Genomic DNA, 19,500 nt, shown 5'->3' with positions numbered 1-19,500 from the left:
TAATGTTCTCAGTCCTAATTTGAACAGGCATGAACAACATCTTTTAAAGAGCTTTTGTGTTTGTTTGTTTGTTTAGGAACAGAATAACAGCAACACCACAGGCAACATGACTGTGTTTTGGGGTTCTAGAACAGGTACAATCACTAGTCATATTTCTGAAAACTAGGCAAGGAGGGGGTTCTACAAGGGTCCACATAGAGTAGAGTACAAGGCCACCGTTTTACACAAAGAGACACAGTGCTACACGGAGCCTATCTCCAGCTGACCACTGCACAGTTCTACGTCTCTGGGAAGGAGGGGCTAAAAGTACCTTTCTCCTCCAAGGTCTCAAATGACAGCAGAGAGAGAGGCAAGACTGACTCAAACAGTCTAGCAGCCTGGACTGCTCAACAAAATAGATTGCAGGAAAGGAGGAACAAAACAGCAAAATGAAATCAAAAGAAAATAGAAACTTTTGACAGAATTTGTTGTAACATATTAACAGATATGTAATTATAATCCTTTAGATATCATCCAAGTACTATCCATCTTCAAGTGAATTATGTTGCAGTAACAATTACTCATTCTCACCAGAGGAGGGCAGTGTAACATCACTACGTCTTTTCAATTGAATTAAATAAATATTTTGACAAGCACTGTATGGGAACAGTACAACAGTATTTAAATGTATATACTGGTAAACCTGAATCAATTTATTAGAAAGTAAAATTGTAAATGAAATTGAGAAGATTAAAAACACACACCCATACACCCACTCTCTCTCTCTCTCTCTCTCTCTCTCTTAGTTCATGAGATGGAATGTTTGTGTTTGTTTGTGTGTGTGTGTGTGTGTGTGTGTGTGTGTGTGTGTGTGTGTGTGTGTGTGTGTGTGTGTGTGTGTGTGTGTGTGTATGTGTGAGTGTGTGCGTAAGTGTGTGCGTGCCTGTGTGTGTCTGTGCATGTGTAGAGAAGAGTAACGCACATCACACATAATTGAATCTGTGAGTTAAACTCTGCAGACAAATTCTTCAGATCTATTGGGACTTTCCCCGTTGATAATGAATATCAACACGCTGTCCATTAGACCAGTCTCAGGCCAGCTTTCCCACTGAGCATTAGACTTAAGTTGGCCATGTGTTACTTTGACCTACTTTCACCAACAGCCTGACAGGTCTCAAAAATAACAACACTAAATGGAGTTACAACACGGAAAAAAATATACAAATATTGATTCTAAATAAATAATAATAAAAGAAAACAACAACAATGGGAACACTGCTCCTCTGCTCTGTGCTGTTTTAAGTTAAGAGCTGACTTCCAAAAAATCCCCTGGAGGACATCCAAAAGTGTTTCAACAAAAAAAGGTGCTCTCAAACTGTTTGGTGCATGATAAATGGTGCCCTGTGTGTTGCTGCTCTGGCTACATCTCTAGCTAGTGGGCAACATCAGAGAGGTCCATGCTGGACAGGCAGGGTGGAGATGACCCTAGACCCAGTGTCCCTGCTGTGTGTCCCTGTAGGGAGTATGGGCAGATGGGGACTGTATGACGGTGAGGGTGGTGCGTTACCTTCTTGTCCCGCTGCTCTGTGTCCGGCTGGCTGTGGACGCTGTCGGACAGGCTGGAGGAGGAGAAGGCCGGACCCTGGGTGTAGTACTGCGAGCTGCGGAAGCCATCTTTCCTCAGGTTGTCGCATTCTGTCAGGGGCAAAGGAGAGGAGAGGAGAGGGGGAAATAACAGAGGAGAGGAGAGGAGAGGAGAGGAGAGAAGGAGAGAGCAGAGAAGAGGAGAAAGCAGGGGAGGAGAGGGAAGGAGAGAAGGGAAGAGAAAAGAGGGGAGATAAGACAAGCAGAGAGGAGAGGAAAGAAGGGAGGATGAGAGAAGGAGAGGGGTGAACAGGAGAGGAGGAGAGGGGGATGAGAGAAGGAGAGGGGTGAACAGGAGAGAACAAGAGAGGGATGAGACACCAGTTAATGGAAACCGCTGTTCCTCTGAGAGAACTAAAGTATCTGCATCAGATTACCACACACAGGATTGGCAGCATAGCTATTGATTTGCATTGTACTGTATTGTGTGCACATCACAGGAAAACTGAGAGTGAGTGAAACGTTTGGATTAAAACCCCATAGGTCTTCTGAGGGATGGGACACACTGTGGGCCGGCCAGACTGCACGGGTTTACACTGATTAGGAGCATGGATAAAGCCCATCTGCATTGTGCTGGCTAGCTGGCCACTTGTGTGTGTGTGTGTGTGTGTGTGTGTGTGTGTGTGTGTGTGTGTGTGTGTGTGTGTGTGTGTGTGTGTGTGTGTGTGTGTGTGTGTGTGTGTGTGTGTGTGTGAGCATGCGAGCGTGGAGGAGGATATGACACTCCCCCAGTCTGATGACAGATGGCGTGGGGAAGGTCCTGTCACTACCCAGAGGACAGAAAGTGACCAGAGCCCTGGGGTACCCGTGTCAATCTCTCCAAATCCTCAATCCTCACACAGGCCATGCTTGTGTGTGACAAAGAGCTTACCGAGAGTCTCTTATTAAAACACTATATGAGAATACCCTGACAACTAAGACACAAAAGACTCATTTAATCAGACCTAATTGAAATGTTCATTTTGTTCAGAGTTAACAGTGTATATTTTCACAAACCATGCTGCAAAAATAGCTCAAATTTATCCAAATAAACTGACGAAACCTTCCGAAACCGTCAGACCAAAGAAGCCCTGGACAGAAAACGTAATAAAGAATGAAAGATAAATGACCTGATGAGCACAGGGCACACGTCTTTTTACACACTTAATGAAGATCACTCTAAACTGGGCCAAAAATAATAACCCCAATAGGCCCAGCACAGAGCAAAGGTGTGTGTACTGTAAGCACTAGCCTGAATATATCAGTGAGCTGTGTGTGTGTGTGTGTGTGTGTGTGTGTGGACACCTGGCCCTGACACATCTATTCATCTGGCCTGAACAGCTCTATGTGCTGACATGACATACTCTCTAATTATGCCCCACCGTGAGCGAGGGCTTCTTTCTGTCCGTTTCTCTCTCTTCTTTCTGTTCACTCCTCTGTCATCCTTTCTTCTTCCTCCTTTTTCTTGCGCTGTTGCTTTCCTTTCTTTTTCCTCCTGTCTCTCTGCTCTCAGCTTCACTTTCCGACATTTCCCCATAGTCATATTCTTCTTCGATCTGCATCCTTTCATCCCACTGCACTCCTCTCTCTTTGCAGCCCATCCCTCTCTCTCTCTCCTTCCTCTCTCTCCATCTCTCTCTCTCCCACTCTGTTTCTCTCCATCACTCTCCCACCTGACTAGCACAAAGAGGTAATTACCTCATCTGTAGCTTGGTGCAGTGGCTCGCTTTCTCCCTTTCCCTTCACACACACACACACACACACACACACACACACACACACACACACACACACACACACACACAGTCAGTGAGCACAGTGAGATTTGGCAAAGTCACCGCCCAGCTTTACTGCAGCAGAAAATCATCATGAGGATGTGGGATCGTCACAGGGATTTTGAATCCATTCACAAACAAAACCCAACCTCCCCTCCATCACACAGATAAATCAAATACAGATATCAAATGTTCCAAAAGGTAAGACTATATCAATCAAATATTCTGTTACTATGGCAGTCACTCCCCTGAAGCGTGGGCTTGTTGAAGGATGATGAACTTTTGCTTGATGCACTTCCATTGTCATATAAAGTATTTTTTTTTCAGTGGTAGCATTGAAGAACAGACAATACAGTGGACCAGTGGAAGAGCAAGGAGATAGAGGAATCACAAAGCCAAAAAAGGGTCACAGAAGCTGCGAGGCCGACATTCAAAACTTCACACACACGCAAACTTGTTTGAAAAACACTCGCCGAGAGGGGAACAAAGGCGAGGACGACTCAGAGGACAAAGTGTTACGACAACACACACACACACACACACACACACACACACACACACACACACAAAACCAATAAGAGATACGTCCCACTCTCACAGAGAAACACTCCTTACGTCCTAACGTGAGAGACTCCTCAGCAGACATGACTGTTCAGATGGTCAGATCACCATAGCAGACACAAACACAACTCCTATACTAAGTAGTTTTGGGTACTTTTAGCGATCTAGAGCTCCCTCTACATAGAACATGTATGTTTTTAAGAATAAAAGTTAAATATCCTTTGCTATATTTAGTGCTGATCTATCTAACAGCCCTGAACTCCAGGCCAATGTTTTGTTGTTGTTGTTTACACTGAGATTACACTGGTACTCTGCATGACCCTGGCTGACCATTATCAGCTCCGATTGTTTGCTGTACAGTCTCTGTCTTCACATTGGACTGAGATCAATTTCACACTAAAGCATGACAGCCATTGATTTCTGTCCACACTGTAGTAACACTCAAAAGCCTGTTGAAACTGGCCCTCCAGGAACAGTGCTGTGCTTATAGTGCCCTGGCCGCTGTGTGTATTTATAGGTCATAAAATGATCGCAGCAGGCCACTGGATCTGCTGTAAACACAGTGCGCTAGGTTACTGCTTTCTTCTTGATATTCCCCTAATAAATGTCTTCTAAAGAGAAGAGAGCAATTGAGGTAGTGTTTAATACAAAGTAGCTCTTCAGCAAAGATGAAAACCAAAACAGACACATAAAAACTCCATGGTGCAAAGTTCATAGGTCCTTTTACTTCAGCCCTTTTAACACTCATTGACAGTCTGGCTATCCAGTGGACAGAACTAGTGGCCCACTGCAGTTTCTAAGTGTTACAAACAAAGACTCCTCTCTCTCTCTCTCTCTCTCTCTCTCTCTCTCTGTCTCTAATCTCATAACAGAAGGGATTTAAATAGTGGTTGTCACATGACATGTGGCACCTGCTGAACTCCTAAGTCAAGCACAAGTCACATGCTGATGCCGATACAGTATGAATTAAAAACACTGATGGACATAGCCAGACAGATGGGAAATAGCCAATAGCCATAGGGCTCTGTAAGCCAATGTAAAGTCAACCTGTTAAATTAATCATGTTAAAGCTTAAAACACAAGCTTAAAGACGTTTAACGTGTCGTTGGCCAAATGGGGATATTGTTTGAAGGGATACTGTTTTGCCAGGTTGCCAAACGTGAGGGCACTCATGGGGAAAAGTGTTTGGCCATATTCACCTGGACAACTACTGTGCCGAGCGCCAGAAGTCAGCAGCCCAATCTGGGCTAGTTTCTGGTCACCATCTGCTACGTGGGCCGCTGCTATGACAGCACTGTCAAATGGAGGTCGTATGAAACTCACACGAAAACCATTAGCCTTCAAGGACGACACAGAGACCGAGAGAGAGAGAGAGAGAGGGAGAGAGAGAGAGAGAGAGGGAGAGAGAGAGAGAGAGAGAGAGAGAGAGAGAGAGAAAGAGAGGGAGAGAGAGGGAGGGAGAGAGAGAGAGACAGAGAGGCCCGAGTAATCCTGTAACGGTCACTCAAACGGACACAGGCCTGCTGGATTCACTCTCCTAATTAAGAAATCCAATGGGTGCACAGGGGCACGGAGGGGGTTGCGAAGTGTATCAGGTCTCTGGGGAAAAGGTGAGAGTGGAATCAGATACCCACTGGCTAAGCAGCCCCCCAGCCCGCACACTTTATCTATGCCCCGCTGTGCTTGACCTGTTTGAGGCACAAAGGAGAGCTTTTTACTGTGGGTCCACCCTGTGTGTTTATAACGGATTCATTTTTCTCTTCAAAGAGTTACACAACTTGCACACAGACCCACAGAAGAAAGCAATCTGGTTGCCTCACAATTGATCATCTCATTAAAGATGAACTCAATTCAACATCAAACAAAATATCTGAAGACATTTTAAAACTAAATTCTAGTTCAATGATTTCAGGTAACAGAGGGAGCCGATAACTGGCATGATAAAGCGGGCAGCCCTTATCTGGTATGAATCTGCCCTTATCTGGCATGAATCAGACACTTATCTTATTGCTTCTTGAGTATTGACAGGATGGTGCAGGTGACCAGGACTAAACCAAACATGTGGTGCTTAACATATTTCATATGAAATGCCATCATCAGCACAGAGTGCTTCACACATCACTTCTAACAGTATCATGTGCATCTGCTGGTCTGGTTAGGGCCGAGAGATGGTGACATGAGGAGCTAGTGTGGGCTTGCTCCTTGTCTGATTTATACAATGCAGCTGGAATGAATGTAATAAATCCACACATATTTAGACAGAAAGACAGGATGACCAGCTGCATGTTAGATGGAACTCTACTCTAAGGTCTCCTTTCTGCTCTGTAGCTTCATCTGTAGGACACTTTGGATCAAAGTGTCAGCTAAATGAATAAATGGAAATATAACATTCATACTGTACATTACATCACACTCTAGTGCAATATACACTGCATGTTAGGGCAGTTCAGTGTGTGTCTTCTATGGCCAGTGCATACCCAGATCTGAGGTGACACTGAAGTATGTCTGGCCCAGCTCTGGCTCTCATCTGGCCCAGAACTCCCAGAACTACGGAACCATTAGGTCCAGAAGTCAGCTAACTTGCTATCTTAACGATGTGCTTCAATGCATCCAATTCTCTTTTAAAGACTTACTGTAACTAATGGCCTTGGCGAAATGGGCACTATGGAGAGTTAGCAGCGCAGAGGACACAGCTGATCTCTGGGCAAAGCCCTGCAGTGAGATGGACTGTGCTCAGGAGTGAACAAAGAATGGGGGTAGAGGAGCACTTCTTGGACTCAGAGGTGCTCTTTGGATGGGAAACTAAATGCCAAGAATCAAGAAACTCCAAGAGTTTTTTAGAAGGTTAACTTGACCAAGCCATGATAATAAAGGCTTTTTAACTTTTTCAATAGAGAGTGCCTTGGAGTTTCTTGATTCTTGTGCTCAGGAGTGATTGAATCAAACTGCTGGCCTTGGCACTGAGTGCAACCTGAGGAAAATGACTGTATAGTCAACAATTGTAGCTCAGCTCGGCTCCTGGAGCTCGGCTGGTTTAGTGAGATGCTTACGACTCCACGGTCATTGATTCCACAAAGGGAACACTGCTGATGAAAGGAATGAATGACTGAATTATGATAAAGGTACTGCAGTTTTGGATAACAGCTCTTGTGAAATGCACAGGATTTAGCTGACACTTCTGCCTAAAGAAGACTTCCTGGAATGCTGGAATCCTGGTAATGCTAACCACAATTAAATGTCTATGTAAATGTGCATGTGTATATTAAAGCCCTCTCGTGGGATGCTTCTCACCGCTGGTCTTGAGGTTGTGTGTGTGTGTGTGTGTGTGTGTGTGTGTGTGTGTGTGTGTGTGTGTGTTTGTGTGTGTGTGTGTGTGTGTGTGTGTGTGTACCTCTGAGGGCGGTCTTGAGGTTGACCTTGGCCTGTTTGTGCAGGTCCTCCACGCACGGTGGCCTGGCGCCAGGCAGGAAGACGTTCTCCTGCTGGTGCCACGGGGCCTGGTAGTGCACCGTCCACTTGCTTTCATCGTCCAGGCTAGACACGGCTGTGGACACACACACACACGCACCAGCAAGTTAGGGCAAAGGTCAAGTAATATGGCCTAAAAGGGGTTAAACAGCGTCAGTGGAATGGAACATATATCACCATTGTGATGTCACTTAAGCTGACTAAGCATTTATTAACTTCCTGCTGGTCAGATTTAGTTGCACATATGGACTTGTAGTTTTAGATCAGTGTTTCTAAAAGTGTGGTCCGGGGACCACTGGTGGTCCGCAAACTATCCCAAGTGGTCCGCGAGCAGACGTGGTAAAATATAATATAGATGAGTTGTTTGCAATATTGAACCAACTTGTATGTAAATCCAAACAGTTCTGCAACACTGTCTATGTAGTGTAAATCAAATGAATCCACTGACACAATAAGCAAAGTGCAAAGACAATAAGCAAGGTGGTTCAGTGAGTAGGCCTATTGTGTAGGCTATTATACTGTTGAAGTAGGTCTAATCTTTTTTTTTTTTAGCTAGGTGGTCTGTGCGTTTCTTTTTTATTGGTTAAGTGGTCCTTCGTCTGAAAAAGTTTGAGAAACACTGTTTTAGATCAAGCTCAGAAACTGTGTAGGCACTAGGCACCCATTGTGTTTCTGTGCTTTCTTACTGTCTTTCAGTTTTTTTTTGCAAAACATATTCTCATACTAATATACATACCATATCTGAGGAAAATCCCGTAATTATCTCACAATTAGATGAATAGTTGGTTGTAATGACCCACTTAACATGATGCTGGAGTAATGATTTATAGCACTGCTATATAAATACCATTCCAAAGGGCAATGTGTTTAAGATTGTCGTTTTTTTTTTTAAGTTCATTTTAAAAATAAGCAACACAAAATAACAACATCCTTTTTGTTCTGGGATCGCTTGACCTTCCAACCGCAGCATCTGAATCTGTTTTTGTACCGCAAACAGCGAAGGCCCTTTTAGGCGATGCCAAACATGTGAGTTAGCCTTGGCTGCGCTCAAAGTCTGGAGGGGTGATTGAAACGCCCCTGGGATGGAGGCATTTGGGTAACAGTGTAAAAAAAGAAAACGCTTGTCTGCACTCTGCCCATGTCTGGGCACTTAATTTGATTAGAGCGCTGTCAGAAGGCAGCCCTGAATGCCCGCACGCCCGCACGCCCGCGCCACTCACCCGCTGAGAGCTCTGAGCCACGGCTGATCCCGGATGCCAGTCAGTCACCAGCGGGCATCAGGCGACCCGTCAATAACTATTGATCGGGCTTACGCTGATCATTTCCTGATTTCTGCAGTAAATCAGGTCAGCAGAGCATTGCGATGACACGCAGCACGGTGACATGGGAGTTTTAAACAAAACTCTTATCACCTCTGGAAACTGGACATGTGAATGGAGGCTACACTCCAGGAATCCTGCTCATGTGATTTATATATATATATATATATATATATATATATAAAAACACACACACACACACACACACATTTATATATATATATTTATATAAATAATAATATAAATAATAAATAATAAACATTTAAGACATGCATGTGTATTTCAAACCTTAAGCGCTTAATTGAGTTGCACCAATAATCTAAATGACTTAAATTACAACTATACATATGACTTCAGTGTGGACGTTTTGTGGAAGTTGTATCACTTCAGTAGTGTCCATGCCACTGTGTCCTTCCCCCTCTGCTGTCCCCATGCCGGGCTCATCCCGCGCGGCTGCGTATGCGGCGGGTGCCTATAGAATGGCAGGAGTGTCACAAAGGAAAGGGCACACTGCAGCAGTCTGAGCGGGAGAGCGGCATCATTAAGCGTGCTTCTGCGGTCAGCCCTAAAATTAGCCTACGTAGGCTAGCAGGTAGGATTAGCGCGAATAATGATGGCGTGGGAAGCCCAATGGGAGCAGGTCGTAAACCTGTCATCCAGGCTCCAGCACCTGGCAACCCTCCCACCCCCCACCACACCACCCACCCCTGAGCTTTCTCTTTCAGGGGACCTCACCTCCACCACTGACCCAAAACAACAGCCCTGTACTCCAGCAGATCACGGGCTGGTGCAGGCTCTCATCCTGTACAGACCCAGCCAACGTGCGCTGGATTTGGGGGACCGACCCATTTCAATAGTTCTCAGGCTCCTGGGAGTAAGACTCTGTGATTGCACTGCGCCAAAATAAACCCCATCCATCCCTCATGGAAAAGTGTGTAATCTGCTTCTCAGGGACAGCTCAAGGTGACCTGGAAAAGCGGGTTGGCATGGGGAAGTTGGCATGACAATGGGATAATTATGGGATGGGATGGGAGGAAGATGCTCTGATTCACGATAAGATTGATGTCTGATCCCGCTGGGCAAATCAGCATGAAATCAGCTGATGGCTGGAAAATCCTCATGCCTACTGATAAATGGAAGTTAGCGTAATCTAAAAATCAGAGATTTTACAAAACACACCAGCTGAAAGGAAAGCAATGATCAAACCTTAACAGAGCATGTCAATCTGCTGATCAACTCAAATGAAAAGGTCATTCAGCTCCAGGATGCATAGACACAGAGAGCTCTCTCCTCTCTACAATCTAAACCCCCTAGAAACTGATTGAGAAACACATGGATCTGGACCTAAATTGCACAAACCCAAGAACAAAGCAGCGTTCCGGCTCTTGAGAAAAGCCCACACAGCCCCTTTCAGAGCTGAGAGCGGCTGAACCTCCTACCATGAAATCGAACAAGAGAGAGAGAGGCAGCAGCCGCTTCAGCTAAACGCCCCGTCCAGCAACCCAGAGCTCTCATAAGCCCCAGCCACTCAAGGATTAACTACCCCGGTAACTTCTCCAGCATACAGATGCCCCACTGGGGGACTGAGAGGTACACAAAGGGCAAAAGAAGAGTATTGATACTGCACACAGAGATGAGCATTGCCACCCAACCTACACGCTGGACATGTGGTCCAGATGCATTGTACAGATACAGTATAACACGTGCAGTCCCATTGTGAAATTTAGGGACGTTAAATATTTATATGAATACTATGACCTTGAGTGATGAGGGATGGGGTGTGTGCCACGACAACACCAACACACACACAGACACACACACAGACACACACACACACACACATGCAGCATCAGATAGATATCAGCCTGAAAGAGACATGCTGCTTACCCTTCCTCTTGAAGTACTTGATGACCGATTTGAGTGTGGTGCCGATGAACACCATTGTTCCAGGTGTGTGTGTGTGTGAGAGGATGAAAGAGAGTGAGTGGGGCAGTCGGCGCCCGACCACAGGGACACGGTGCAGCTGTGGCGGAGCTCAGTCCCGCGTTTGAGAGCGGAGTGGAGCAGCGGAAGAGAGCGAAGGAGGCACGGCACAGACTCTGCCCACCGCACACACACACACACACACTCACACTCACTCACCAGCTCTCTCAATCACCACACACACACACTCACTCCCTCAGTCCCTCCTTCTCACACACACAGTCCCAGTGAGCTCACAGGCTGGCAGAGAAAGACCACTCCTCCTCTCTCTCTCTTTCTCTCTCCATCTCTCTAATGTTACGTCCCTCTGGGTATCCACTACTACAACCGTCTCTGTTCTGTCTCTCTGCCTGTCTGTCCAGGCTGGAAGTGATGTTGCACCCCTCCCCTCTCTCACCCTCACATGCCGCATGTATGAGCCTCTCTTTCTCTCTCTCTCTCTCTCTCTCTCTCTCACTCTTTTTTTATGTTTCTCTCATTTTCTCTCCCCAGACTTTAGCGCAATATCTGTGAATGCTGTCACCTTCCCTCCTCATTGCCAAGGGCACAGTAGTCCTCATCACTACATCCTCCACAATAGAGAGCACGACCACAGAGGCATACTTGGAAACAAGCCAGACACACATGCTACAATTCAGACTGTTTATGGGTGTGCGCCACATACTATCCCGCTAGTGCATGACCCTCCTCTCCCTCCCTCTATCCCTTTTGTCTGTGTCTTTGTTTTAATGGTTCACAGCAGGGGTGTGAGAGATGCCTGACATGGCAGGGGAGGCTCACACCTCCACCCAGCAGTCCTGCTGTCAGGAGGCGTTTGCTGCAGTGCTCCTGAGCAGAGCAGGGAGGACCCCTTGGGCTGGTCTGCCTCCTCATCAGGGGGCTACTACTCTCTCCACAGTTAGCCTTTCTTTACCCTCCCTGTGGTATGGCTGTCTATATATTACTGAGTCAAGACTGAACTAAACCATCAGCATTTCTCTGCCTTTGGGTGCGGTGTTGAAACAGCATATACATACGGGATAGTATGTGGTGCGCATTTAAACAAGCATACTGCACATGGTGCTGTGCATATAGGAAAGAAGTACACGAGCCGAAGGCATACACACACAAACACAGATACAACTAAATTAAACAGAACTCTCTCTCTCTCTCACACACACACACACACACACACACACACACACACACACACACACACACACACACACACACACACAGTACTGCAAGTTTTATCGCTAATTTGCAGTCCTGTGTTGTTAACGCTTTGCCCCAGAGCCCAAGGCGGCACGAGGCGCCTTGTTTAAGTCAGGTCAGCACCAACACAGCTCTTAAGAGGCTTGTCCACATCAAGCCTTATTACTGTGATCAAGCCGTACTTCAGAGGTGGTAGAAATCTCACACACACACACATACACACACACACACACACCCACACACACACACACACACACACACACACACACACAGATACACAAAACACATACACACACATCCCTATCCAATCATGAAAGGAGGTACACAACTCAACAATCTATTAATTATTCAGGGGCACCACAAATATGTCAAGCACATTATGCTTCAACCTAGAGGATTTAGTAGCTATGAGATGGAGAACAGTCGATAATGTGAGGCTACTGTATGTGAGGGATTATGAAAGAGAGTGAGGAAAAAAGAAGTAAGTAGGCCAGAGATAAAACAAACTCTGTATGTGTCAGAAAGAGATAGAAAAAGATATCCTACAGAGAAAAAAACTGATTGAGAAAAAATTAGAGTAAACTGATTGAGAAAGAATGAGAGTTACAGAGAGAGAGAGAGAGAGAGAGAGAGAGAGAGATGGGACAGATCGGGAAAGACTGAAATGGTATTTCTTTTTCTGTCTATCAGGTGAAGTTGAGCTGCTTGGATTGCTGGCACAGGTCCCGCCCCCTTTCCCCTTCCTGTTCCCCTCCACAGCAGAGCTCTGGGAGCTGATGAGTGCCAAGGTCATCCCATCTCTATTGATTCCCTCTCTGCATCTACTATTTCCTACTCAGCACAACTTCAATTTCATTTAATAATCCCACTCAGGGCTAGATTGCCGTGCCGGTCCATAGGCTGCCTATTTTCCTCATCACAATTTCCTCATTGCAATTCCCTCTATAATGTACCGTGCACCTTTTTTAGGATATTTGTACCAACAACTTAAATGCACACTTTCAGCTTTCCTGTGACTCCTAAAACGGTGGCTTCTGGAAGCCATTTTGATGCCTCAGCCAGTGTAATGGTGGCAATGGTGGGGTAGGAGAGATGTAATAGGTCGGTATAGTAGGGTTCTTTCCCCTGACAACCCCGCTGGTCCCCCGTGTTCATGGCTGACTTGTCCCATTGTGCCCCTTGCCTGGCTGCGGTCTCTATGGCGTTAGCCCAGTTGAGACTGGCACCACTCGAATGCCCCAGAGCGAGCTGGACCGGGCCCTCTGGAGGAGCACCTCTCTCGTCTCTGGACAACGCACCAAATAATGAGGACGACCCCTGAACCCCCCCCCCACACACACACACACACACTGGCCCCCTAAATAAGCCCCCCAGAGAGGCCAAAGCAGCTCCTCTCCTCTCCTCTTCATGGACCATTAAACAGGGTTTGTCTGAGGGCTCTGGCCAACACAGAGAGGGAACAACACAGGCTGGAACTCTCACTTATTTACCATTCAGATGCCAGATTATCTGAGCGATGCTTTCCTAGGCCTATGATTTACGAGGCTTGAAACAACGTGAAGCATACTTGTTGGAACTGGACCCAAATACTTACACATGCCTTTGGATAAAACACAGTGATGTGGTAATTTGGCTCCACAAGTGTGTCCAATGTTATACTAAAGCTGCTTTAGAATGACAGTCATTCACTTCACACTATCTCTCTATCCGTATCTTCAGAGCCTTTTAGGAGGGAATACTGTGTGCGGGTTTCACTCAGAGGATTAATACTGTATGTGTCCGCTCAGAGAGGGAGTGAGAGGGGAGTAATTCCCGGAGAAACGCCACTGAATGCAACTAATCAAAGCACTCCGACAATAGAGGCAGAATATATTAGGGCCGGAGACGGACCCCCTGTTAGGACCAGAGCTTCTGAAGGACCCCTGGAGTGGGTTCCATTAATGATTCCTCTTTTCTCTGCCTCTCGTTCTCCCTGTTCCGTTGTCTCAGTCGTGATTTGAAGATGTGAGGAAGAGTGGTGGCACAGAGGAATAAAAATGCTCTTTAGAGTTGTTATGAAAAACAGCATGACAAGAAGACCACTGACTGCAGGGAGATGCAGTATAAATTGTATAATTTAGGTATTCTTTCACTGATCCCACCACATTCATCTTAATGAAATGAGAGCACTGTGAATAATAAGAGCTCTAGAGGTAGATGTCGTCTAGATTTGCCTCAAACAGAAGCGAAAGATCACAATATTCATTGTGTGAAGTTAAAAAATTGTATCACACACGACTGAACATAATGGGAGATTTCCTGATTCGGAAAAGGAGCTTGACTAGCATGACCTTATTCGGTGGAATCACCACTACATCCACGGAGCCAGTGTACAGTACACATCCTTACAGAAGACATGCATCAAAATTTCAGCTATCTAAATTATGTAAAAGCACAAGCTCAGGCATACATATTATACATGTATGAAAGCTCAGGCATACATGCATGCATGGTGCAAAGGCAACCACAGCCTCACACAGCATGCTACTTAACACCCACGGACACACAGAGGGGTCAAACAACACCAGAGGACGACCCCCGCGGCGTGTCCGCCTCCACCCAGTCTCCCAGTCTTATCAGACAACCTCCATTCCCCTCAACCATCACAATAGAGCCATTCTGTCCCAATGTCATCCATCAAAAGCAGGTGGAGTCAAGCGCTGCCCCCACCCCCACCCCCTATCTGGCTGATCTCTTAGGAAGCTCTCAGTCTGAAATGTCCACATCCTTTATCCAGCACTGAGGCTAGAGTTGACCCACTGGACCCCACTGGACCTGGTGGTGGGGGCTGAAAAACAACGCTGTTAAAAGTACCAGCGGGGTAAGCCATTCATCAAACAAATGATGAATATGGTGAAAGGGATCCAAAAGTGGCCACAGGTGGACATGGAAGGCTAATGCTAAATATGCTAAGCTTCCATAAATACCAGAGCATGTGCTCAAGAATGAACGAATGACAAACAACGGTTCCATGGTAGCTGTGCAGAGAAGCCAAGAATAAACGTTGCAGTCGGTGCCATCGTTTTTTTTTTTGGGACAAGTCCCAACGGTCAAAAACAATTAACCACGGGCAAACATTCAGACTGATGTCTGTGGTTCTACTGCCGTGAGGTATGGGGGGCTGCTTTACTCTTAGATTTACAACCTATCCCACTAATGAAAAAACCATGAACGGTCGTAAAAGAGGTAAACAAATCTTCCTCTTTCCATATAAAAACGTGGCCAAAAAGGTCTTCCCAAAGCCCACAGGACAAAGCACAGGGCCATAAAGCGAGAGGGGCCAGACACATTAACATCCTGTTCCACGCAGCATGGGGGCTATATTTCTCCTCCTCTACTTTCCATGACAAAAAAACGCACCGTCTTCCACTGCAGTGCGACCTGGCTACATGCTGCCTCTGTAACCATGGGAGCAATATATGAATTTGCTGCTTGAACAGCACTATAGAACTGCCTGGACACAATACCCCCCCCCCACACACACACACACAGTTACACACACACCCTCCACCCCTCTTTCGGAAGTTTGCTCACGCTCAGCATTTCTGTTGATTTGGAGGGAAAAGGGTGCACCTGTGCAGTTTGTGCCTGAATGACAAGCATCTGCAGACCTGATGTTTTTTTGGGGAGCTTTTGATGCAGCTTTGCTTTGGGATGGTCTGAGCTTAGTTCTGTTGAATAATACAACAGCGCACTGTAACGAGGGGGCGGTGAGTTTTCCCAGGCAGATGATTGCTTTGAAAAGCCTCTCTGTGTAAGACAGTCCACCTCCTGAATGGATTGCATCCCTGCACTGGTCATTTCTCATAGATGACAAACACTAGTTTGTGCTAATAGGATGTCCGACTGACACTTCAAGGGATGTTTTCAGGTTTGTAAAGGACAGTTAGAGAGACAGATTAGTTGGAGTATTAATGGGGATCCCCAATGAAATATGCTATATGTTTAATATATAAATCATGTTATATATTTCATATAAATTTAATATAAATAATATGATATGTTTAATATAAATATAATATAAATCATGCTGAAGGAAAGGGGATGAAAACAGGGAAGATAAGGAGCATAAGGAATTTAACAGAATGCTATACAGCAGGGGGAAAGAGAGAAGAGAGGGAGGAGAGGAGAAAAGAGGAGAGGAGGGGTGAAAGTGTGTGTGGTGTGGGGGGGGGTAGATAATAAAAACCCTCAAGGGAAAAAGAGAGAAAAAAGAGGATGAGAGCTGGACTGTGAGCAGAGAGAAAGGAGAGAGAGGACAGACGGTGCTGCTAATGATATGCACAGGACATCAGAAAAGAGGCAGGATGCTGGAGTATGGGCAAGGGAAGAGAGAGAGACAGAGAGAGAGGGAGAGAGAGGGATAGAGAGGCGGAGGGAAAGAAGAGAGGGATGAAGCGAGTGCTTGGGGCAGAGGGAGAGGAGTGGAGAGGGAGATGAAGAGAGAAAGAAAGACTGAAATACAGAAGAGACGGATGGAGCGTGGATGGGGCAGAGAGGGAGGAGTGGAGAGAAAGTGTGGCTCTTCCTGAGCCTCTGAGGAGAGAGGAGAGGAGAGGAGAGGGGATGGAGAAGAGAGGACAAGAGAGGAGAGGAGAGGAGTGGAGTGGAGAGGAGAGGAGAAGAGAGGAGAGGGGATGGAGAAGAGAGGACAAGAGAGGAGAGGAGAGGAGTGGAGTGGAGAGGAGAGGAGAAGAGAGGAGGGGATGGAGAAGAGAGGACAAGAGAGGAGAGGACAGGAGAGGAGTGGAGAGGACAGGAGAGGAGTGGAGAGGAGAGTTGCTACTGTAGTGCTGCTGCTGGAAGGTCAGTCTCACCTTAAGCACTGCGGTGCTCTGCAACCGGCCACACCTCCATCGGAGGAGCAGAGGCTGGGACTTATGACACACACACACACACACACACACACACACACACACACACACACACACACACACACAGAGACCCACCAACACACACACCTACACACAGACACCTACACTTGTAATAGTATATGTATAATGTATTTATATGTACAAAACACACAATCCATACACATATGCAGAAATATGACTAGATGGATGAACATGCAGGTAGTACACATATGTACAGTAGTAGACGCATGAACACACACACACACACACACACACACACACACACACACACACACACATACACACTCACAGTGGTGCTTGAAGAGGTATACCAACTGTGAAACCAACTGTGTCAAATCTGCCAGCCCCTCCAAACAGCCTCCTCTCCCATTAACACATGAACTAAACGTGTGTCCGGTTATTCACACTCCTGTGGCGGCCATAATAGAAGCGCCAGGGGCCACTGTCCCTTTGAGCTCAAGTCTCCTCCAGGCTTCCTCCGTCAGAGTCACCATCGGCCTGTTCCCCTGGGGCTTACTTAGGCAATACTGGATCTCAAGTCACTACTGTAATGACTGTACTGTAGCAATGCGTTGTGTTTAATAAAGAACTCCAATTTGGGATATTTGAAGTCAATTGCACTTTTTGCAAGTTGTTTGTTTGTTGCTATTGTTGCTTGTTGTTGACGCTCAAGGGCTGTCCAAGGATAGAACACAGCATCTGTGACAAATCCCTTTCAATAAGCTCCCAACTCTGAAAGATGTTACATGAATAAAACTGAGCAAATTAAAAACTGAAGTTACGTCATGAAGGGTTTGCAGAGCACACACACACACCATACTCCAAACCCTCTGTTAGCACACACACACACCACACACACACAGACACACTTCAGAGACCTTTTCCATCTCTGAGAAATCAGTAAAAGCCTCCCCACTCACAGACACACACCCAAACACATGTGGGACCAGCCTGGAGACGTTCACCATGAATAATGAAGAAGGCCAGGCAGGCAGGCAGACATGGCAGCCCTGCAGTGTGTGGGTTATTGATCTGTGAAATGTCTGCCACCCCAACACCCCCAACCCACCCGACCCCACTCCACCTCCCCGGGCACCCTGCCGCGCCACCCCCAGCAGTATCACCGTCACCATCAGAAGTGTGCCACTGAGCTAACTGGGCCAGCCTACCACTCAGAGAACTGGGCCAACGCCAACGCCACCGCTCACACCAGCGGGGGCCAGGGAGCTGATGGAGGGATGAGAGAGAGCGAGAGAGAGAGAGAGAGAGAGAGAGAGAGAGAGAGAGAGAGAGAGAGAGAGAGAGAGGGAGTAGTGATGGAGAGCAACTGCTGGATGCTGGGTGGACAGTAGAGGGCATTCTCTGGTCTCTTTGATACATTCTGCATTCTACAGTATGTTCACTGTTCCTTTTAATCGAAGCAGGGTAGGGTGACATATAATGAACTTTGAAAGTTTGTTGAATTCCTAATTTCCAAGCATTTTGGAAAAAGTGTTACCAAAGATTTTATGCACAGTGTCAAAACAAAATGCTAATCAGCGATCCATTATGCTGAACGGCATTTTTTCACATTTCAAATCTAAAAAATGCTGCATTTTCTCACAAACACTGAGCTCCAGACATTCAGTTGAGACAAACTTTGCTCTAGCATGACCATGTCACTTTGATTAGGAACTGAAGGTCACCCCTTTCTCCCGATCTACGACGAGAATTAGATTTTACAGTTGAAGGGAACGTGACAAGTGCACGAGATGTCAGTGTGCAAAGCGTGCACATCATCCAAGAGCCAACTGACCACTACCCAGGCCATTTAGCGCTCCATCGAGTCCAGTTTTTTTCTGCACTGGTGACACTGATTACGAAGCTTCAGATGCTGTGCTTCATTTCCTCTTGAGTGGACATAAGAAGTTGAACTCCCCAGCACTTCTTGAGTAGTCTGAGCGTTCTCTTGTGGAAGACTCCTCGAGATTTGTCGCTAATTAAACTCTGCAGTTGGCTAATGAATTTCACGTTTGGTTTCTCGCCCTACAGTGGGTGCATGAGCAGAACACAATATGACCCATTTCCTTTTGGTGGCAGCTCACAGCTCATTGGACGCCTCAGCGCTAACTAGAGCTTGGCAACAGGAGAAACACTGGCGGAGCAGCCAATCAACTCGGCAGCTCGTGAGCGTTAGATTATGTTGTGCAGAGCACCCGGCAGTCAATTGCACGCCTAATGCAATCAGAGAAGGGGTTCAGCTGTGTGTGAGTGTGAGCGAGAGCAAATGTGTGTGTGTCCTTGTTGACTTCTAACACAGCAATCATCATTGGGGTGATGGGCCAGCACTAAAGAGAACTATGCTGATGGCACAGACAACAAGCCAACCCTAACACTAAAAATAGCCTGAGTAACACACTAAGCATGTGCAAGATTGCCACAGCCTGGAAGCTTCTGACTGGTTGTACTTCTACTGGAAGTTCTACTGGCCTTCTAACATAAGCCTCAAATGTAAGCGGATATGTTGTGTTGACATTACACAAAGAAATCAGAAACTTGCTATGTTTTCTTTGGGCCATTTGTCAGCCCAGAAATCACACACCCACCCAAGGCTCCATTTGATTGTGATTATAGACAACAAGGAACAAATCAGCGCTGGTCTCCGATTACAGATATTTAACTCGGTAGAGCAAGTAACACAGGACA

At 46.3% G+C, this 19,500-nt stretch overlaps 1 protein-coding gene across 6 annotated transcripts in view; it reads right to left on the bottom strand.

Moving 5' to 3' along the window:
- Positions 1–19,500, bottom strand: part of nhsl1a (NHS-like 1a) — a 73,196-nt gene that overhangs the window by 12,231 nt on the left and 41,465 nt on the right. For 5 of the 6 annotated variants that reach the window (XM_048227747.1, XM_048227749.1, XM_048227752.1 and 2 more), the window contains exons 2-3: positions 7,330–7,482; positions 1,547–1,674 (exon numbers count right to left, since the gene is read on the bottom strand). In XM_048227747.1, the coding sequence (XP_048083704.1) occupies positions 1,547–1,674; positions 7,330–7,482 (281 nt within the window). Of the gene's footprint in view, positions 1–1,546; positions 1,675–7,329; positions 7,483–10,612; positions 11,006–19,500 lie in introns of those variants that run through there. The other variant, XM_048227750.1, reaches the window with a different exon arrangement.

This window comes from Alosa alosa, chromosome 19 (genome assembly GCF_017589495.1).
Source record: "Alosa alosa isolate M-15738 ecotype Scorff River chromosome 19, AALO_Geno_1.1, whole genome shotgun sequence".
Lineage (NCBI taxonomy): Eukaryota > Metazoa > Chordata > Actinopteri > Clupeiformes > Clupeidae > Alosa > Alosa alosa.
This window is presented reverse-complemented; position numbering and strand designations above follow the sequence as displayed.